Genomic DNA, 22,870 nt, shown 5'->3' on the forward strand with positions numbered 1-22,870 from the left:
ACTATATCAAAACCCATTGACCTGAGAATTTTGTGTAAGTGAATTATGTGACGCATGAGTTCCTATGGTGAAGACCTCCCTAACCACCTGCTCTTGTGATGCTCAGGGGACAATAGCAAACTCTTTGACGTGTGTTCAGCTACACAAGCGTGCCGAGAAGATAGCAGTGATGCTGATGGAAAGGGGCCACCTGCAGGATGGAGACCATGTGGCGTTAGTCTACCCTCCAGGTAAAGTGACAGGATCAGTCCTGACCCCTGAGAGAGGTAGCAAGGGCATGAGGGGCGGAGGTGCGTGGTCGCCCCCAGTGGTTCTTGCAGAGCTTCTGCATTGCTGCCTCATTATATTCTTTGTGTCTGTTTAGATTCTCACCAGGTGCGTTTGCCACTAGTTATTCTCACCCACAGGGCCTAGGCTACATGTTAGCACTGTTTTCAAGTTAAAGCAATACCTACCCAAACTTTTATATCTATATTTGTTTAAGTTACTATGGTAGCTCATATTATTGGTAAACATTAAATTTTTAGGTTCTAGACATAATCATACCATTGACTAGTTATCCAGAGAAATAACATATAAATTAAACATCTACACTGTCTTAGCATCTTGTGTGTAAAAGAACAAGCCACAAGAATGTAATCACTGAAACTTACCAAAAGATACATGGAGGAAGAAGTTAAAGACCTTGTTTCCTTAACTGTCTAACTTTTCCCAAACTCAAACTTTTATTGAGAGAGAGAGAGCAGTGGTGATCATTAAGCAATGTGACTGGCTTCAAGTAAGTGTTTCTGCTTTCCTCTTGTGTAGGAATAGACCTTATTGCTGCGTTTTATGGTTGCCTATATGCAGGCTGTGTGCCAATCACTGTGCGACCTCCACATCCACAAAACATTGCAACGACGTTGCCTACAGTCAAGATGATCGTAGAGGTAACAAAGGCCTGGGTAGGATGCAATGAAAGTAGTAGAATTGGGAATACTCTGCCCAAGGCGTTCATCATCCAGCTTTGGGAATAAGATCTAAACTGAGCAACACAGGAGCGGGGCCATCTGGGCGGAGCTATTGCAGTACATTGATAATACTGTAGGCGCCCTCGGGTTGGCTCTGTAGAGAAGGCTTCATCACCAAACCAAAGAAGCAGTCTGAATGAAGAACAGTATGTGTTTTCTTTAGGTTCCCTTTGTCTGGATCAAAAAGGTTGTTTTCTTTGGTTTTAGAGATGTGTGCGTATGCTTTGTTTGTTTCTGTGCATAAGGAGTTGAAGACTAGCAAGTGTGTTTGCCTATGGGAAGCAGAGTCATAAGAAACAGAGAACAGTCCTGGCTTCCTGGTGAAGGTTCTTGGTAGCTGGGAGCGGACACTGCCAAGGAAGGCACTCCTATTAGAACATGCCTCCAATGTATCTGCATGTGTAAAGGTTTTTCCAATATGCGAGAGTAATGCTAGGACACTACTTAGCCTCCGGAGTTTAGGGCTAGGCCTCAGGGCTTTGTCTGTGTGTGTACATGACCAGTACTCCTGGCTTTGCCAAACCTGAGCTATCTCTTAAGAATTAGTTTAGAAGTTCTAGCAGGAAAGAGACTCCAGGCTAGAGAATGCCTTTCCACTACTGTAAAATGGAAAAGGTCATCTCTTTCAACCAAGAGTGAAGTTTCAGCAGTGAGGCTGAGGAGCAGTGGGGGAGAAAGAGGACAGCCACTAGTCCGTGAGGTCAGGTGGATCAACTTTGGCAGACTGGGGGTGATATCTGCAGCCCAATCAGCCCCACCTCCTCAGCTGGCTCTTGGGAATTAAAGTTGTGTACTTTTAACTGATGAAAAACAGTAGGCACATAAGTGATGAGCACTTCCAAGTGGTGTCCATTTGTGGTGTGCATTCATTCCTTCCCTTCTTGTCTGTGGTCCTCAGGTGAGTCGCTCTGCTTGTCTCATGACAACGCAATTGATTTGTAAGCTGCTTCGGTCCAGGGAGGCAGCAGCAGCTGTAGATGTCAGGACATGGCCCCTCATACTGGACACAGGTCAGCACTTAGACTGGCTTTCCACATGCATTTTCTTATTTTGGTCTTTAGTATAGGCAAGTATTCTAATAGCTTTGTTCTCCTCTGCAGATGATTTGCCAAAGAAGCGGCCTGCCCAGATGTACAAACCTTCCAACCCAGACACGTTGGCTTACCTTGACTTTAGTGTGTCCACAACCGGGATGCTAGCTGGTGTAAAGGTGAGAAGAGAGGTCTACCTACTAGTGTACAGACCAGTGGCGGAAAACAGACAAGCCGTGCACTGATTGTTCCCTTACCTTGTTATATATATTGTATTCCAGTGAGGCATGGAGAGAGAGGTATGATATGATTTCCATACAAGTTGTAACATACATGACCTTTTAGTACCTGATAGCTAGTTACCAAATAATCTGGGGAAAGCTGGGGCATGATTTATATATACAGCCCTTGCCTGCCATGTCTATTGCCCTGGATTCAATCTCCAGTACAAACAAAAATCAAAACATCTGAACAAAAACAGAAGCAAAACAAAAAACCTAACATTTTTCATATTGTTACAGTCTTACTGCATACTAGAAGAGTATATAGAATCTTCTTGCGTGCTGGCTCTCAAGTCTTACTCGGCTCCCCATCTCTGTACTGCATTCTCTTACTTATTATAGTCAGAGCTTAAAAGATCGCTGCTTGGTGAAGCCACAGTGAGCCTTTTGCCTGTCAGAGGGTAAAGCTACTGCTATCTCCCAGAATCAGCATCATCACAGCTGGGATGGCAGGGCCCTGTGCCTCGGGGTCGACAGCCTCAGGGTGCTTTTCCTCTCCATCTTTGCCTCTGACTCAGACTGGGACAATCTGAGCGACTTACCTGTCACTTAGTTCTCAGAGTTGACCTCTCCCATAGAATTAGAGAAAGCACACCAAATTGGCTGGAGTATTAATTTTTTAAAATTTCCTAAAAGAAATAGTCTTAAACTAGGATGATTTAATTATTGTCATCCTACGTGAACTTTGAGCTTCGTGTTGTCAAAGCCAAAATAGAAATGCATCCTTCTGATTATTCTTATGGAGTATGGAAGTGGGAATTACAGAGAGGCTATTTTTCTATGGAAGAAATCCTTACTCAATTTTAGCTTTTGGGCAAAAAGCATTCAGTTGCAAACCATAAAAGTAAGAAGAGGCCATGGGTGGTTTCTCTGTAACTGGTGCTGAGCAATGTCAGGTTCATATAGAACATAAGAACATGTGGTACTATAGCTAAGTCTTATGTTTTACCCAGTTAATTGTGCTGTGTTGAACCTTGAATGGTCCCTGTGCCCAGGGAAAGACACTTACTGGCACTGAAAGGCGAGGGTGCTTAGGACATGCTGCATAATGTGTCACAGTGCAGCTAAGATAAGTGGTCCATAGACTTGAGGCTGTCTCACGTCTGATGCACGTGTGTTTGGAGATCTAGTTTTAGGGCCCTCAGAGTCCTTTGTTTCTTGGCCTCTGGGGAAAATAGTTCTTTATCCAAGTCTGAGGTTATCTAGTAAAAAATCAAGAACTCACACTTTATTCCACAACACACTCCCAGTTCAGGCTTTTAGGCTAGCGATATAGGCAGGGCCCAGACTAAGGTGTTCCTAGAGATGGAATGTTTTTGTTTTTGTTTTTGTTTTTGTTTTGGAGCTTTTTGTTTGTTTTGCTGGATTTTTTTCATAGTTGTTTCTTTTTTAACCTGTCTGTCACTGTGATAAAACTACTCTCAAAACAAGGGAGATGTGAGTACTTTCTTTGCTTTCTTCATAGTAATCATGTTTGGGAAAGTGCTGGCAGACCTTATAATTGCCTGCTGAGTCTGAACTTCCCAGTACATGGTGACCTCTTGAGAGCAGGCCTATACACATTACTGTTAATATAGAAAGAGTCTCTCTGTACCTGAGGCTGGTGTACAGCTCACTGTGTGACTCAGGCTGCCTTCAAACTTGCAATTTCTGTCTTGTGTTTCCCAAGAGCTGAATAGGTGTGTACTATACCTGACTGCTCCTTCTCCTTTTTCTTTAAAAAAAAAAAATAGTATTTTATATTATTTTTTATAATTTATAATTATAAATTTTATAATATGTTACTGTTGTTGTTGTTGTTATTAATTTAGATTACATCCCCATTGTTATCCCCTCATTTGTATCTTCCCGTTCCCTTCTCCCTATTTTACCCTATTCTTCTCGCCTAGACCTCTGTGGCAAAGGGGACCTCCTCCCCCACCATATGACCACGCCTATCAGGTCTCATCCAGATAGCCTGCTTCCCCCTCCTCTATGTGCCACCAAGGGAAAGTGGTCAAATAGGGGGGACACCAGAGTTCATGTCAGGGGCATTCCCTGCTCTCCCTACAACCATGGCGAACAAGCTGTCCATTGGGTAGATCTGACTAGGAGGTCTAGGGTCTCTGCATGCACTCTTCTTCATTGGTACAGCAGTTGGTACAGGCCCCTCTGGGTCCAGATCCACCAGCCTTGATGGTCTTCTTGTGGGGCTCCTGGACCCTCTGGAGTCCAATAGCTAGTCCTAGCCTCTGTCCCGATTACCCGCTGAGTGAGGACTTTGAGAGGACATCCATGTTGGGTTAATCTCCAATTATAAGTATACCATGTGTGCCTTTCTGGGTCTAGGTTATCTCACTCAGGATGATTATTTCTAATTCCATCCATTTGGCTGCGAATTTCAAGATTTCTTTGTTTCTAAAAGCTGAGTAGTATTCTATAATGTAAATGTACCACAGTTTCTTTATCCATTCTTTGACTGAGGGATATTTAGGTTGTTTCTAGATTCTGGCTATTAGAAATAAAGCTGCTATAAACATAGTGCAGCAAATGTCCTTGTTGTGTGGTGGAACATCTTTTGGGTATATGCCAAGGGGTGGAATAGCAATCTGAGAAAGCGCCAGACTGATTTCCAAAGTGGTCGTACAAGTTTGCACTCCCCCCAGCAATGAAGGAGTGTTCTCCTTTCTCCACATCCTTTCCAGCATGTGTTTTTGATCTCAGCCATTCTGATAGGTGTAAGATGGAATCTCAGAGTGTTTTGATTTGCATTTCTCTGACTAAGGACATTGAGCATTTCTTTAAGTGTTTCTCAGCCATTCAATATTCCTCTGTTGAGAATTCTCTGTTTAGTTTCTCAACCCCATTTTTAAACACTTTTTATATACATTTATATTGTTACACATATATACAATAAACTACCTATAGCATGAACCCTATTTCTTAACTAGGTTACTTGGTTTGATGGTGTTTATTCTTGAGTTCTTTATATATTTTGGGTATTAGCCCTTTATCAGATGTAGGGTTGGTGAAGATCTTTTCCCAATTTGTATGCTGTCACTTTGTTCTGTTGACAATGTCTTTTACCCTAATCCCTAGCACTGAACCACAGTGCCTGATAGAGTAACAGAGCAAGCACTTAGCGTGGCAGCATTTACCCAATGAAAGAAGAGCTATTTTCTGGCTCTGCATGGTGCCCCTTCAAGTGCATCTGGGCAGCAAAGGTTTCTTTGACCACTTGTCTTGAATGCATGGTAGGAGAATTAACTATGATTGAAAGACTGATGAGACCTTAGAGGAACATTTTATAAATATAGCTTTGCCCATTAAGCAGGTACTGCGGATGTGAAAGTGTGTGTGTGTGTGTGTGTGTGTGTGTGTGTGTGTGTGTGTGTGTGTGCACATACAAATATATCCATATATATTTTGTATTCCAGCTTAAATTGCTTCATTACTGGCATGAATTCAACAAAGTGTCTCTATGATACAGCTTTTTCCTAGGCAGAACTTGTAACAGTGACCTGACACTTGATAATTAAAGGACGCCCCACCCTTCTTTCCTTCATGTCTTCTGTGCTGAATGCGAGGGTTGGAATTTCTTGCTTGGGTTCTTTACTGGTTCTCTGTATAGAGTAGCACTGTGGCAGCATGCAGTTTCACATTTAAATTGTAACATATTTTAAGCCATCATGTCTGATACAGTTTTCCATGCTTCCTTGACTTCTCAGAAGATATTGTTAGGTACAATCTGTAGTGTTTCAGAATCTGTCACCTTGTTTACTATACGGCATCTATTCTGAAATGGAAAGAGGAATGGATTACAAAGCAAGAGCCTCCCTGTTTTCCGTGCTGAGTGGAGACAGGATTTGACTGCTGTTTCCTTGTGGGGTGGTCATATATAAGAAGGGTCATATATAAGAAGTTTCCATCCAGAACTTGCTCACGTGGTTTTCAGCACACTCTTTCACTTCTGAGCTACTGTTATCTAAACATGAATATAGGGTCCCATGCTTGTGAAGTATAGGCACCTGTGTATTGAAGACAGGTGCTGTGAGGGTCCCTGAACCTCAGGGAGTAATAAAGCCCAATAGGCTGTGATCATATGGTGGGGAAGGGGATTCCTTTCTGTCAGAGGTCTAGGGGAGGGACTAAGGTGTGTGGTGGGGGGAATGGGAAGACACAGAGGAGGGGATAACAATCAGGATGTAATCTGAATGCATTTTTTTTAATCTTAAAAAAAGAAAAAAAGAATGAAGCCCAGTTTCCACTGCAGAGATAGGCATGATGCCGCATACCCTCTTTACCTTCCTGCAGGCAGTTACTGGGCACAAAGATCCCCGTTTGTATAATGTGCTTTTCACACCTAAAAGCATTGTTATCCATTGCTGGATAACATGGAGGGTCAAGAAGTTATAAGTATTGTTTATTTGTTCAAAATGGAAGACTTCCTAGTATAGTGACTTGTGGATGTAATCCACACAGATCAGAAGGTTAAGTATAAGAGTTAACATGAATAAGCCAGGCCTGGTGGTGCATACCTTTAATCCCAGCACTCAGGAGGCAGAGGCAGGCAGATAGATCTCTGTGAGTTTGAGGCCAGCCTGGTCTACAGAGTGGGTCCAGGACAGCCAAGGCTACAGAGATGCTGTCTCGAAAAAAAAACAGCAAAAACAAAACAAACAAACAAAAAAGAATTGTCATGAATTAGAAGCCAGCCTAGGCTTTGTAGTGAGTTCCAGGCTACCCTGGGTGACACTTGTGAAATCATGTCTGCTGCCTACGCCTTACCCACGCATTCCACAAAGAAAAAAAAAAAAAAAATAGAAAGACTACTGAGAAGACCAGCACCCATCTTTCCAGAACAATTTAACCCAAATTTGCTATAGTTGTCTTTGGCCCTAAAGTATCTTTGGGGCACTTAATGCAAATTACCATGAATTAAACAGTCACGTTGTCCTACAGAGGCCATTGGTGTCGTCTTACTTCTACTGCCTTTCTGTCTTTCAGATGTCTCATGCAGCCACCAGTGCCTTTTGCCGTTCTATTAAGCTGCAGTGTGAACTTTACCCTTCTAGAGAAGTGGCCATCTGCTTGGACCCTTACTGTGGACTGGGGTTTGTCCTCTGGTGTCTCTGCAGGTGAGGTTCTTCCTTAATATCTTTAAAATGTTTTTTTGTTTGTCTGTTTGTTTTTCAAAGGAAAGAAACCATATACCTCTTCTTCTGAATGCTTGGCTGTGGAAATGAGTATAGAAACCCTGGCCTTGTGCCTCTCCATGAGGCCCCAGCTCAGGACAGAAAATAGTAACTGTGATACTTATGCTTTCTATGTAAGTGCTTGAAATGTCATCTAGAAAACAAGGACATAGCCAAAGATTGGTGAGGCCATGCAAAAGTGAGAGGCATTTTAAGGGGTTTCCCCTGTGATAACCAGGGACAAACGGTGCATCAAAATAACAGCTGCCGCATATGACATTTTACATCAAATAGGAAGCTGTCCAGCTATTTAATTAGGTGAGCAAATTGAAAAATTGGTGAAGAATAAGATTTTGTAAAGTAGCTGCCCACAAAACAGTTACTCACTGCAAAGGTCAAAAGAGAGGTTTCACAGTGGAGAAGTCTAAGGGAAGGAATCAGCTAGACTGTCTTCAGCAGCAGTGGGGTGTAGTCCTGTTCCCCAAAATGTGCTACACAGGGCAGCAGCTTCATTCCTGCCAAAGATGATTGACATGACCCGGTCCTGTAGAAATGTCAGGCACCTAGGCTGAGGAACACACAGTCACACAAGAGCCTGTCTTCTTTACAAATTATGCTGTCAGAGTAAACAAGTCTTTAAGATCCAGCTGCTTCAGGCTGAAGGAACCTGAGAAAGAAACGTGTGAATGAAAGGGGAGCCTGACCCAGACCCTTCCCTGCACAGCATGGCATCGGGACAGCTGGTGACGCAGGACAGGCTGTGAGCTGCTGTGGAAGAAATGTATCTATTTTCAGATTTCGACAGCTTAATTGGTTTATGGAAGAAATTATTCTTGGTTGCTGGAAATCCCCCTACTTCCTCCCCAACTCCTGTCACTTGGGAGTGATAAGGCATAAGGGTGGTAACTCACTATCAAATTAATTAAAGGCAAAAGGCTATATTGACTATATTTGACACCTGTCTGTTATTTTGTGGTGTTTGAAAGAAAAATATAAATGCAAATAGGAGATATCTATATATTTATCTCTATCTATCTACTACCTACCTATCTACATATACACATTTACTTATTCTAAAACAAACCTTCAAAAAAATAAAAAATAAAAAAAAAATAAAACAAACCTTCAGTTGTGGCATTGAAGATTCTACTCAGAATCATTAATAAGATGGAATTGTTTTAAGATATTTTCTAAAGTTATGCATACTGTTTCAAAGTGTGTCAGAGAGACAGAAGGTAGAATGAAGCTCACTGGAAGAGGACTTGGCCACCATATTGCAGAGCCCTTACTGTACCTACTCAAAAAAGTATATCAGATGCTCATATTTATGCATTAGAATGTTTAATAAAAATATCAAATTTAATTGTTTGTTAATTGATTGTAATCTCTAGATGAGCCTTAGCAGCCTAGAAATTGACAGAGCTGATCCTTGAAACAATGCCAAGGACTCCTAGCAGTCAACATGCTCTTTCAATAGAATATACAGAATGTGGGGTGTGGCCAAACTGCAGTGGTGCACATGCATGAAGATGTCACAGTGAAACCAATTATTTTGCAAGCTAACTAAAAATTTAAAAAGCTAACATACCATATTTCTTGATTTTACAACTTAGAGCAGAGTTGCAATACTAAAGAAAACTAGACACTGGTGTATAGATGAATCAATACAGATGTAGAGATAAGGGGGTGGATGGGCGGTGAGTGGGTGAATACACAGAGTCAAAGCAGATAGAGACATAATCAATGAGAAAGAATTGAGAACCTAGAGATAAGCTCTTGCCTTTATAGTCAGTTGAGTTTTAAAGATGGTCTTCAGTGCAATTCAGTAGGAAGGCAGATTTTTTAATAAGTAATACTGAGGAAGTTAACCTGCCATATGCAAGTAGGTTGATTTTTTTTTTAACCCTTACTTACATAACAGACATAAATTAAGTCAAGTAAATCATGTTTGGTTGATTTTTGTTTTGCTTTTTGACATAAGTTCTTGCTTGGATCCCAGGCTAGTTTCAGATTCATAATCATCTTCCTGTCTCACCCACCCTAGTACTGGGATTGCAAGCATGGAGAGAGATGGACCATAAATCTTCATCTAAGAGCATTTCAGAGGAATGCATATGACTGAGTCTTTATAGTATTGAGGTAGACAGAGATATATTAAACATGCCAAATGCAAAATGCATAAATATTGGTAAATTAGACTTCAACAAACTTAAAGCTTTTACATTAAACACACACACACACTTGGGAAGTTTTTGCCTTTTGAAAAGCCAAGTTGCTGTCTGGGACGCATAATTGCAAACTTTATTTTTTTAATGTATATTTTATTTATTATAATTTATTCACATTACATCCCAGTTGTTATCCCCTCCCTGTTATCTTCCCATTTCCACCCTCCCTTCCTCTTCTGCCTATTCCCCTCCCCTAGACCTCTGATGGGGCGGGGAGCTCCTACCCCAGCTGTCTGGTGACAGCCTATTAGGTCTCATCAGGATAGCCTGCATCCCCTTCCTGTGTGCCTGCTAGGCTGTCTTGTCAAAGGGCAGTGATCAAATCAGGGGCATCAGAGTGCATGTCAGAGGTTCAGCCCACACACACACACACACACACACACACACACACACACACACACACACACACACACACACACACACACGGAGCATCGGCAGTCCATCAGTTATATCTGAACAGGGGTCTAGGTTCTCAGTTTGTGCAGGCCTCTTGTATCTATATCTGCAGGCCTCAATGGTCTCTCCTTCCCCTCCTGGTACCGTCCATCCCCCTACTCTTCCCTACAGCTCTTAGTGCTCCACCCAGAATCCCAGTATCTGCCCCATCACCCCGCTGTGTGGAGGGTCTCAGAGGACATCTATGTTGAGCTAATATCTACTTATAAGTAGACGCAAACTTTAAGCATCTCTAACTCTCAGACAAAAATTAAAAATGGAAAAAAAAATTAAAAATGGACAAGATCCTTCACCAGAACTAAATCAAAAGTATGTATATAGGGTAGGGCATGGTGGTGCACATCTGTAATCCCAGCACTCAGGAAGCAAGTCCAGGACAGCCAGAGTTACACAAAGAAACCCAGGGTGGGGGGAGAATATATATAGTAATATAGAATGCATTCTACATGAGAAAATATCTAGCATTGATTAGGAAAATGCAAGTTAAAACTGTAGTGACGTGTACTCTTTACACACTGGAACATATACAAGGTGGGAGGGTAGGGCACAGAGCTGTAGAACTCATGTTTTTTTCTGACTTAAAATATACACTATAGAGTGACAGTAATGACTAATGTATGGAAAAATTCTAATTTTCATATACAATGTCAATGGAAATATAATCTAGGGAATCACTGTTGGTCAATGTATAAATACTGAAGACAAATATATCCTGTGATTCAGCAGTTCCATTTTTAGGTAAATGGCAAAGGATTGAAGTGTCCGCAGGAAGACTTGCTGTCATCTTTCACAAGAGGCTTAGTCAAAATGCAGTGTAGGTGACCTAGGTTAAGGAATGCCCAATCAAGTGTCCATAGAAATACCAATTGTTGGTCATAAAATGATTGATTAGGTTAGAGGCAGGGTTGACTACAAATAGGCACAGAGATGGCTTTGGGGTAATATGAATTGTGAATGTGCCACAGTAGGTGACAACTGTATGACTGACCAGAATTACAAAGAATCATTTCATTCTGTGTTTAATTAATGTGGGTAAGTTTTGTGTTATGAAAAGTGTACCCAAATTAAGCTGGTTGATTGATTGGTTGATTATTTATTGTTGTGTTTTGCTTTTTGTTTTTACTTTTTATTTTTTAAGTAATATTTTCATACAATATACTCTGATCACACTTTTCCCCTACCCCAAAATCTTCCTTATGTCCCCATCCACCCAACTCTATGCCCTCTGTCTCTCTCAAAAAACAAAACAAAATAAAACAAAAAACAAAACCAAAAACCTCCAGTAACTATATGTTTTAAAAAGCATTAAAAAAGAAAGAAAGAAAGAAAGAAAAATATACAAGCAAAAGACCAATAAGACAAAAAAAGAAAAAGAAAAGCCTAAACACAACAAAATGATACAGAAAGTCTACAAAAACACCACTGAGTTCATTTTGTGTTGGTTAACTACTCCTAGACAGGAGGTCTACCCTGAAATGTAGTTAATATACCTAGTGAGTCTCCATTGAAGAAAACTCAATTCTTCTTTGCCAGTAATTATCAATTGGAGGTATCTTCTTGGTTGGGAGAGGTTTATTTGTTTTTGAGACAATCTTGCTATAGACTTTTTCAGCCTCAAAGTTTAGAAGATCTTTGCTTCCTCACTGCTGAGATTACAGGCTGTGGGTGCAGCTTTCTCAAGAAGAAAGCTTGCCTTTGGAATACCTAGCAGAAAGAATGTAACCCACATGTTTTGTGACAACAACCTGCTGATTAAGGAGGCTCAGCCTAGGAGTACCCTGGGATAGTATGTGACTGAATTGTTGAGAGCGAAATTTGGCACAATTATCTCTTGTTTGTTTATATGTTGTCATCCTGGTCACTTAATTGCTAATATGAAAAGTAATATTATAATGAAAAATGCCTTTTTCATCAGTTGAAGCTTAGCTCTAACCTGGAATAGATCAAGTTCCAGAAAGTCTTACAAAATACTTTGTTCCATATAGGCAATCTGCTCTTAAGTAGTTTGGACTTGACCATATGAGTATTTATAATCAGTACCCAGAAAAATCAGTATGTATAAAAATTGATGGATTAGAATTTGCTGGATGTTTTTTTTTAATTTTTTATTAATTTATTCTTATTACATTTCAATGGTTATCCCATCCCTTGTGTCCTCCCATTCCTCTCTACCTCCCATTTTCCCCTTACTCCCCTCCCCTATGACTGTTCCTGAGGGGGATTTCTTTCCCCTGTATATGCTCATAGGGTATCAAGTCTCTTCTTGGTAACCTGCTACCCTTCCTCTGAGTAACCCTGGAGGGGGAGACTTGCTGGATGGTTTAATAAGGGCAAATTCAAAATTCATGAGTCAGGACAGAGAAATCACTTTAGGGCAATGGTTGTCAATATTCCACAATAGCACTGTGGTGATATATATAAATATAGTATGTTGGCTATCTGGATGGTTTTTCTTACTTTTGATTTCCATGTCATGCCAAAGAGGTCAGTGACTCTATGTATAATGTTCACTAATGTGCTTGAAATTAGATGGCCCTTAATTCACTCACATTCTGAGCCCAACGGTTTTGTATGCTAAAACTTAGACCAAACAGTTCAGTAATCCTGGTATATGTAGTTGAAAAATTAAGTTGTGGGCTATTTACCTTTAATGTTTTTCAATTTGGACTTCCTTATGCTAGCAATTCCAAAATTAAAATTAGGGATACGGATATGGTAGGTTGTCAGAATTAAGAGGAAAATCATTATAAGTTTATATACATCAGTTTTTATTCCCTAAGACATTAGGCTCAAATGCCATTAGGTTTGTTTGCTGGTACTGAAAAGTCCTTAACATGAACAAGGTGCTGTTTAAATCTCAGCTTCAATAAACAAAAGGCATTTGATATTAATCGAAACACTGTGCTCCTTTACTTCTCACTATAGACAGACACATAGTGCTTCTTGGTGGGTAATTATGATTTATGGCACCTATGATGTGTAGGCTTTTTAGAGCTTGGGCTCTTGCTGGCATATGATCCTGTGTTGGGCCTTGAGGTAGTTCATTTAGTATCCATACAGTCAAGGTAAATTTTCCGTTTATTCTGGCTGCTGCTCTGTGATACCTTGAGGTGTCTAATTGGAGATAACACAGTAGCTAATGAGTAAGGCTCTAATTCCAAGTCACACCTAGTTTAAGTCTAAATGGAACCTCCTAGTAGCAAATGAAATCCTAAATTTCAGTAAAATCACTCCACGTGGGAATGCCCTACTCCCCTCACCATCATAGGGAAAGCTGCACATGTCTAGGAAAGGGGCCAGGATGAGTTCATTATTCAAACCTCTAGAGCCAGGTAAGGAGGGGGATGGGATGTCTACTTCAGCTATGGTGTGCTCTGGAAATAATATTCAGTCTTCAAAAATTGTTCATGGAGTTGGAGTGATGGCTTGTAGAGGACCCAATTTTGCTTTCCAGCATCCACACCAGGCAGCTCACCACTGCCTGTAACTCCAATTCCATAGGGATATGATGCCTTACCCTTGCACACATACGTTTAACTAAACACAATATATTTTTAATGTACATGGATCTGGATGAGGAGAAGAGCCATAGGTTAAGTCCTTAAATGCATTTGTAGAGTTAAGAAGACATTTGCTTTGCTGTCAGATATGAAGTATCTTTCTTAAAACGTTAATTGTAGAATAATATGGATATTCTTTGAAAGAAAAAATGATTTTTTGGAAGGCTTATCTTATGCTAGGGTTTTGGAACTAGTGGGAAACAGTATAAAAAGCTTTGGTTCTGGATAAAAGAACATGTGGGTATAAGTTTGCTCTCACAGCCTAAGCTAACCTCACATTTCATTGCTAGAAAGTAACGTTTAACAGGTAGTTGTTTGAATAGCATATACATCTAATGTGCGTTATAGATATACTTGTGTAGTTTTATTTGAACTCTGCCAAATATCCTTAGTATAAAGTGACTTGCGGAGGTGGGTATAAAGACTCACACCTGTAACCTTGTACTTGAAGGGCTCTGAAGGCGGGCTGCCATTAAGTTCAAGGGCGACCTGAACTACAATGGGAAATCTTGTCTCCATAAAACAACAACAACAACAAAAGATCCTTAGTAAATACCTCCCCGATGGCAAATCACTATGTGAATGTATATACATACACATATCCTACTACTGGATATTAGAATTATTTACATGGGATTTTACTGATTATGACTATTGACTATAAACATTTGCACATTTCCTTAGGAAAAGCAAACCAAAAATCACAGCTAAGTACCATTTCTTACTACAGTAGCTGTACTGAAGCAGAGCTTCCCAAGTGCTGGCAAAGTTTAAAAAGGGACTGGGTGGTGTGCGTTCTAGTAAGAATGCAAAATTGTCAGTCACTGTAGAGCATGGCTTTAGCATTTCCCAAAAAGTTAATCACAGAATTATCCTGCAGTCCAGCCATTATTTTCCTGATTATATGCTGAAAGAATTGAAAGAAGTATTTAAACAGATGTGAGTACAACAGTGTTCCCTACAGCTTTACTCACAGTAGCTAAACGGTGGCTCCTAGCGGAGAATGTATAAACAGCATGTAATGTGTACACCCATTTAAAGGGTGCCCAGGCATAACATGGAAGGAAGCGCAGATACACACTGCTATGTGGGCAGCCTCAGTGAAATAAGCCGTACTGAAGAGGACATATTTTTGTAATTCCACTTACTGGGAGCATCTGGGATTTACACAGAGAAAGAATAGAGGGTAAGAGAAAAGAGATGATGAAATGTTACGTAAAGGGTACAGGGTTTCTCTTTGAATGGAGAAAGAGCTGGGAAATGGGGGTGACGTTTATATGTCCTTGTGCGTACAAAATCTGCTGATATGTGTATTTAGAATTGGTTAAAATGGCAAAGCTGGAGACTGGCTGGAGTGATGGCTTAATGGTTAAACACTGACTGCTCTCCGAGAAGACCCAGGCTCAGATACCAACACCCACAAAGTAGTTCACAACTGTCTGTAACTCCAGTTCCAGGGGATCTCACACCCTCTTCTGACCTCCAAGGGTCCCAGGTATACATGTGATGTGCAGACATACATGCAAACAAATGCTCATATGTATAAAATAATAAAATGAATTTTAATGGTAAAGTTGATGCTATACGTATTTATTGCCTTGATGTTTTATAAGTCAGGGCAAAAATGATCTTCTTAAGGGAGGCAGGGCATGATGGAGAAGAAAATGTTCACAGTACGTTATACACTCATGTGGAACTGGTCTTATATAACCCAGTATAAGAAGATAAGAATTTTAATTTTTAAAAATTCACTTTATGTTTATGGGTATTTGCCTCCATACATGTCTCTGCACAGGAGGCATGAAGATCCCTAGAACACATAAGAACAATTTCTTGAGCTAATTGGGCTCTGTTGCTTTGCTTTTGAAATTTTAAAAATGAGATTGGCCACACTAAAGAAGAAATGGCTTGTGCTAGGTACACACACACACACACACACACACACACACACACACAGACTGATAATGTCTTTTCATACAACATAATGATGATGTGTTTTCATATATGAATTTTTCTAAGGCTAAAATATCTCTTTAATTCTCAGAATATTTATTCAGGATCTTATATTATTTTATTTTTTATTATAATTTATTCACATTACATCCCAATGGTTATCCCCATTGTTCTTATCTTCCTGTTCCCACCCTCCCTCCCTCTTCTGCCCTATTCCCCTTCCCTAGACTTCTGACGTGGTAGGGCGTGGGGGGCACCTCTCCCCTACTGTCTGATCACAGTCTCATCAGATAGCCTGCATCCCTCCCTCTAGGATCTTTTATCATAATAAGTAACATCAAGGGCTGTTAATTCACAATGATAAGCAAACATTAAAAATGGCAGTTTGAGGGGCTGGAGCGATGGCTCAGAGGTTAAGGGCACTGTCTGCTCTTCCAAAGGTCCTGAGTTCAATTCCTAGCAACCACATGATTGCTCACAACCATCTACAATGAGATCTGGTGCCCTCTTCTGGCCTGCAGGCACACATGTGGGCAGAATACTGTATAAATAATAAATAAATAAATAAATAAATAAATAAATAAATGGCAGTTTGAAAAAAATACCTTATTTTTTAAATCTATACCAATTACCTGATCAATTTTTTACCTGATCAATTGTGAATTAAAATATGTAATCTGTCATTTTCCTAAGTATAAAGATAAAAAATAAGAATGACTGTACTTGTCTTTCTATATAGTGGTTTAGACATAATACAGTGCAGATTGACAGTAGGAAGATTAAGTGCCTAGCTTCTTTTAATTGTCCTAATTTTCTTCCTATGTGGTTTTCTTAATCTTTTGCATCTGGCTTTTCTGTTTATTTTACATGTGAAAGCTTCTTGCTTGAAGTGGTCCTGTTTTTCAGGAGTGAGTGTTGCTGTCTCTTTCCTATGTGCCCTGGGTCCTGGCCCTGACAGCATGTCTTGTGTCTGCAGTGTGTACTCAGGGCACCAGTCCATTCTGATCCCACCCTCTGAGCTGGAGACCAACCCTGCCTTATGGCTGCTCGCCGTGAGTCAGTACAAAGTCCGGGATACCTTCTGTTCCTACTCAGTGATGGAGCTTTGCACCAAGGGGCTGGGCTCACAAACGGAGTCCCTCAAGGTAAGCAGTCCCTGCTCGGCCCTCAAAGCCCAGCAGCACTCCTGACCACTCTGGTCCTGAGAAGAGGCCACACAATCCTTCCAAAGAGCTGAAGAGTGATCTGCTTGCAGAACGATTTTGGGGAAATCAAGGTAGTAGGTTTTCCTCATGAATACTTTCCCACTGCCACAGACACTAATAAGCAAGACTGTAGAGTAGTCTGTCCTAAGTTCCTCCAGCAGTGTTCAAAAGATGCTAAATTTTTCTCTTCCTAGCTGATTTTGATGTTCAAGTAGAAGGTTTAAGTTTATATGTTCATCTTTACTTTGTTGGGAGGCCCTTATTGGAAGGTCTGCAGTGTAACAAAAATTCATTTTATAACCTAGTGAACAGTGTTGATTACTTTTTTCTTTTTGAATTACACTGAGATGTCTTTCTCCATTAAAACTAGGGCATTTGATAGATGTGTTTTCATGGTAAGTTGAATAATCACTAGTTAATGGTAATAGGGAAAAATAATGCTAAGACCTATCCTGATTGTATTCCATCCTGCTGTTCTCTGCCTGTATGTGCAGTGTGTGTGTGTGTGTGGTGTGTGCAGCTGTGCAGGTTACTTATGTTTGTGTGTATACATATAGTGAAGCAGAACACAGGACATTTATCTCCTCTGATTTTTTTCCTATTCATCCCAGTGCAATAAAACAAGATATGTAATGTGATGTTAATTTATGTAAATGGAATTTTATGAAATTATATATTTGCATAAGAAGAATTACAGAGAGTAACTACCTCTTAGATCCATCTATATTGTATTACAATATACACCAAACACAGTTGGGTGCTTTTTCATTAGGTTTTGTTGCTGGCTTGTACATAATAAGCAGAGCCACCACAGCTGAGTGGAACCGTTATGTGTTCGTTGATGCTCGCCACAACTCTCTCAATCAGGATACCCTACTTTCTTCCTTTTATTGTTTTTGTTATTTATCTATTCTCTCATATATTACATCCCAACTGCAATTTCCCCTCCCTCCCTCCCTCCCTCCCTCCACTCCCACTTCCTCCCGACCTCCCCCTTTCCCCGTCCCTAATCACCCCTCTTCTGTTTCCCTTCAGAAAAGGGCAGGCTTCCCAGGGATATCAACAAATAGAGCACATCAAGTTGCTGTAAGATTAGGCACCCCATGTGAAAAGAATGTCAGTCTCTTAGAGCTGGAAGTCCTGGCAGCTGTGAGCAGTGAGCTGTCGGTAGAGTCCTTTGGGAAAGCAATGAGCACTCTGAGCCATCTCTATCCCCGTCGTGTGTACATTCCTGTTAGAGCATGTCCAGAAGATGCACACCAATGCCTGCTCTTCCCTAGTGAGAGTGCTTGCCTCGACCTTTTCCCTGTGATCCTTACTATCACTTCAAACACGTTTTCCATGGCACCTTTACTATTTTGAATATCTCTATGGTTTTGTGTGTTCGCTTGGCTGGTTAGCTGGTTTGGCTAGGCTTTTTTGGTTTTATCGCACTGACCTCAAATGGCTCACAGAACACTTTGGAGGAAGATGGCACTGGAAATGAAGAGCAGTGTTGGCTTCTAATCATTTCTGTGGAATTCTGAGTGAAAGGATGTCTAGGTGACACACAGCTACACATGTTGAAGGCTTCATTCAGTAGTGTCCCTGTCCTTATTTCCAGGCACGAGGACTGGACTTGTCGAGAGTAAGAACTTGTGTGGTTGTGGCAGAAGAGCGTCCCCGAATCGCCCTCACACAGTCTTTCTCAAAGCTCTTTAAGGACTTAGGCCTCCACCCACGGGCTGTTAGCACTTCCTTTGGCTGCAGAGTGAACCTGGCAATTTGCTTACAGGTAAGTTTCATTGAAACCAGTGAGTGCTGTGTCACAAGATTGAGTCTCAATGACAGGTGTGCAGTGCAGGCCTGTTCAGTGAATTTTTTTTTCTGGGCAGATGCTTGCATTGGACAAATCTCTCTTCATCACACAGGTGTGATTGGTGCACACCTGTTTCTTTTTCTGTTTTCATTAGAGAATGCACTGACAGATATTACTCACATCACTTCCTGGGTCTTGGAATGCTTTAAGTTTGGCACAAGAGTAGTTCTTGGACAAAACTGGGCTGACAGACTTTTATTTCAAAAATTAGGTAAAAAGAAAACCATTCAGTTCACTGATTCTCAACCTTCTGAATGTCGTGATCTTTTAATATAGTTCCCCATGTTGTGGTGAGCCCCAATCATAAAATTATTTCATTGCTATTTCATAACTGTAATTTTTCTAGTTATGAATCATAATATAAATATATGTAGGCTATTTCATCTATGACACCTGTGAGAGGGGTGGTTGCATCCCACATGTTGAAACCTGCTGATCTATATGGTCTCATATGGACAGACTGTAATTTCTGAAGGAAATTTTCATTATGTTGAGCTGGCCTGGGAAGGTGCTGCTGCCATAGCAACACAGAAGCAGCAAGGCTGCACTTTGATGAACTAGCAGGGAGGGAGGCAGCTTTCTGAAGGAGACCTGGCAGTGACATAGGAAGAGGCTCCTGGGAGGCTCTCTTGTCCATCACTAGTCCACGTGGTTCCCCTTCCTATTTTTCCTTTTTCTTGATACACTCATCCGTGAAGGGATAGAATTGCAAGATTAACATTGCCAAAAAACAAAACAAAACAAAACAGATGAGTACCTTCCTTGAGTGCTTCCAGTCTGTGCCTAGCAGTTAGCAGTCCTGGATGGGGTGCAAGGTATTCGGAGCACACAGCAAAAGCTGGACACACAGCAGGTGCAGGAAAGCGAATGGCTTCCAGGCCCTGTCTATACCTCTCTCCCTTTCCACTCACTGTCCCTGCCGTTGACACCCCCAAAGGTGGCTCCCTTAGTTGGCTATGAGTGAACCTCAGCCCTTGGTCTGCTTTTTTCTTGTCCATTTTAGGTGATTAGACCCAGCCACTATGTTAAGAGGCAAATGCGTGCGCACGCGCGCGCACACACACGCACACACACACGCACACACGCACACACACATGCACACAGAGTCTCTGAAGGGATCAAAACAGAAAGTAGTTATCAGCAGCTTGTTCAATTTTTTGTAGGTTTTCCTTGTTTCTGTCTTCCTTCCTTTCAAATTCACTGTATACTAAGTAAATCCCACTGAAAATCAAAATCAATCTTCTCCTATTATTGGAAAATTTTTTCTTACATGAATTGAATTTATTTTGTGATTTTTTAATGTTCAAGTATTCAAAAATTTCCTGTACCAAAGTTTGATAAACGTGAAGAAGGTGTGTGTGTGTACAATGGAGTTAGTGTGCTGTAGCCACAAAGACAATGTGTGTGTGTGTACAATGGAGTGTGCTTTAGCCACAAAGACAATGGAGTGTGTGTGTACAATGGAGTGTGCTGTAGCCACAAAGACAATGGAGTGTGTGTACAATGGAGTGTGCTGTAGCCACAAAGACAATGGAGTGTGTGTGTACAATGGAGTGTGCTGTAGCCACAAAGACAATGGAGTGTGTGTGTACAATGGAGTGTGCTGTAGCCACAAAGACAATGGAGTGTGCTTTAGCCACAAAGACAAATGAAATCACATAATTTGCAGAAAAATGCGTGAAACTGTGGATCATGATGTTAAATTAAACATACCAGTTTCACAAAGACAAATATTAAGTATTCTCATATGTTGTTTTGGTTTTCCCTACAAAAAGGACATGAAAATAGAATGGGCTGTATTTGGAGAGGAGAGATAGCAGGAGGGGCAGGGGGTCAAGAGGAAGTAAAAGGGGTGAGTGTGATAAAACTATATTGTATATATGTGTGGAAAGCTCACTAAACCCATTTCTGTTCAGATATCTAGGAACAAGAATGTAGAGTCATTGGGTATGAGGAGAGGAAACCTCTGTCTACAAGTAGTACTTATGTCATATTTTTTAGCCAATTAGCTGATATTCTCCTAGAAAAGAATAAAATCCAATTTTATTTAGATACAAAGTAACATTTTTCTTATTGCCAAGTGTTGGTTATTATAAATGGTTACCCATGCTTTGTACTAGAAGTGGAAGGCACAAAAATCCATCTCTTACAGAGATGCAGCAATAGCACAGTACAGCACTTCTACCTCCTCCTTGGCATGGCACATCGCTTGAGCAGAGCAACCATGAAGAGGGTGTGGGTGGAAGCAGGCTCTTTTGACTACAGTAATGCTCACAAAGTGGGTGGAGGGGAAGCAGAGAAGGTATGCTCCATCAGCATTAATTCCTGCAACAGAAGACAAAGCTCTGTGGCTGGTTATTATATAAACCTGTTTGTAGATAAAGACATGCAGTACACATACTTATTAACTCCTTAGTCTTCCATTTATACCTGTCCTCCTAGATGTACAATGTTTTTGGATGCCTTACAAAGAATACAGGTAATGTGTAGATCTTTGCCTGGAGGTCTGACTTATGAGCCCCCAGAGGACTGCTTCCATAAGCAGTAACTAATTGCTTAAGAGGGGAGGAGACTCTTCAGCAGCACTGCCTGCAAGTTGTGTAGAGTTCTGGGAATGCTGCATTCCTAAGTCATCATCCATGCTGACTTAGGTGGGCTTTCTAGTAAAGTAGCTGCCTAAGTCATCCATTCTCCTGTAAGTGACTTCTCACCTGTGTTCCTTTAAATAATCCCAATAAACTCATTGATTAAGCTAAACCTGGAATCATTTCTCCTTTTTTTTTTTTTTTCCTTCAAGATTTATTTATTATTATGTATCTAGTGCTCTGTCTGCTTGTTCCCCTCCAGGCCAGAAAAGGGCGTCTATCACATTACAGATGGTTGTGAGCCACCGTGTGGGTGCTGGGAATTGAACTCAGGACCTCTGCAAGAACAGTCAGTGCTCTTAGCCTCTGAGCCATCTCTCCAGCCCCCTGGAATCATTTCATTGGACGTTTTTTGATATCCTCTCTAGGTTGAATAGACGTTCGTTCATGTCTCCCCAGAAGAACTTAAGATTATACAGTTAGCATCTTAACTCCAAAGAGGGGGGGGGGAGAGAATGTATACATATTTATATGCATGTGTACATACATAGTTATTATTTCCCCCTAAATACGCTACTTATTTGAAATGATTATTTACAATGAAATATTGTGTAAGACCCAGGCAACAGGAGGAAATTCCTGGACCCTGTGCACCTGGCACTGATGGTCACCTGATAAATGTGCTGTAACAATGTTGAGCGAATGAAGTGTTAGCTTCATAATGGGAGGCAATAATGTATTCTTTTTTTACTTTTTATATCTTATCAGTATGGTTACTAACTTGAACTTTACTATTACCAATAGAAACGATGGCCCTAGGAAAAATCTTTAGGCATTTTCGTACTTTTTCACTTTTTCTATGTTTTCATTTTAATTTTTTGTCTTTTTGAAAAGCAACAATGGATGTGCTATTTCTGGCATCACTTCCCAGCAGGCTATGGGGGCAGTGACTCATAGCTCATACACATTAAAGCCTCTGTAGCTCAAAAAATGGCCCATCTAGCCTACCTCCTCCACCCTAGGTAAACTTTACTAGAAACTAACGCATGACAAAGTCCTTGCTCTCTCTATATTTCTTATTGTCAGCGAGATGAACAGTCAACACATAGATTTTTTTTCCTTTCCAGAGCATGTGAATATTATTTGTTGGTGATGAGGATAAAAGGATAGAGAATAACTTGGGCATAGACAGGTACTTTACGTTGGGTAATCAAAAAAAGTCTTTGGACTGGTGCTGGTTTGCAGCATATATCATATTCATGATGGAACTGTGAAAAAAATCTATATGTGAGTGGTGGAGTGGGGACAGAAGTGCTGCAAAAGGTTTGGGGACAGCCTGGCCACTGGAGACATTCATGTTCTGTTATTTTTTATAAAATGAAAATTTCTGCCAAAGCTGCTAAACAGATGGAGGCCATGAAACACATAGTCTAGAAGGCAAAAGTCTTTATCTTGCTCTCTGTGGTATTTTCTTTAGAACATGTCACAGTGTGAAATAACATGTGAGGGAGGTCAGTGTGCAAAGTGAA

General features: G+C 40.7%; 1 protein-coding gene across 2 annotated transcripts in view; it reads left to right on the top strand.

The window, feature by feature from the left end:
- The window catches only part of Dip2c (disco interacting protein 2 homolog C), a 402,377-nt gene that overhangs the window by 353,929 nt on the left and 25,578 nt on the right, over positions 1-22,870 (top strand). For both annotated transcript variants that reach the window (XM_051151462.1, XM_051151461.1), the window contains 7 exons: positions 107-230; positions 808-929; positions 1,909-2,020; positions 2,111-2,220; positions 7,309-7,439; positions 16,670-16,838; positions 18,502-18,672. In XM_051151462.1, coding sequence (XP_051007419.1) covers positions 107-230; positions 808-929; positions 1,909-2,020; positions 2,111-2,220; positions 7,309-7,439; positions 16,670-16,838; positions 18,502-18,672 — 939 coding nt within the window. The remainder of the gene's footprint in view (positions 1-106; positions 231-807; positions 930-1,908; positions 2,021-2,110; positions 2,221-7,308; positions 7,440-16,669; positions 16,839-18,501; positions 18,673-22,870) is intronic.

The sequence above is a fragment of the Acomys russatus genome, chromosome 9 (assembly GCF_903995435.1).
Source record: "Acomys russatus chromosome 9, mAcoRus1.1, whole genome shotgun sequence".
In the NCBI taxonomy this organism is placed as follows: Eukaryota; Metazoa; Chordata; class Mammalia; order Rodentia; family Muridae; genus Acomys; species Acomys russatus.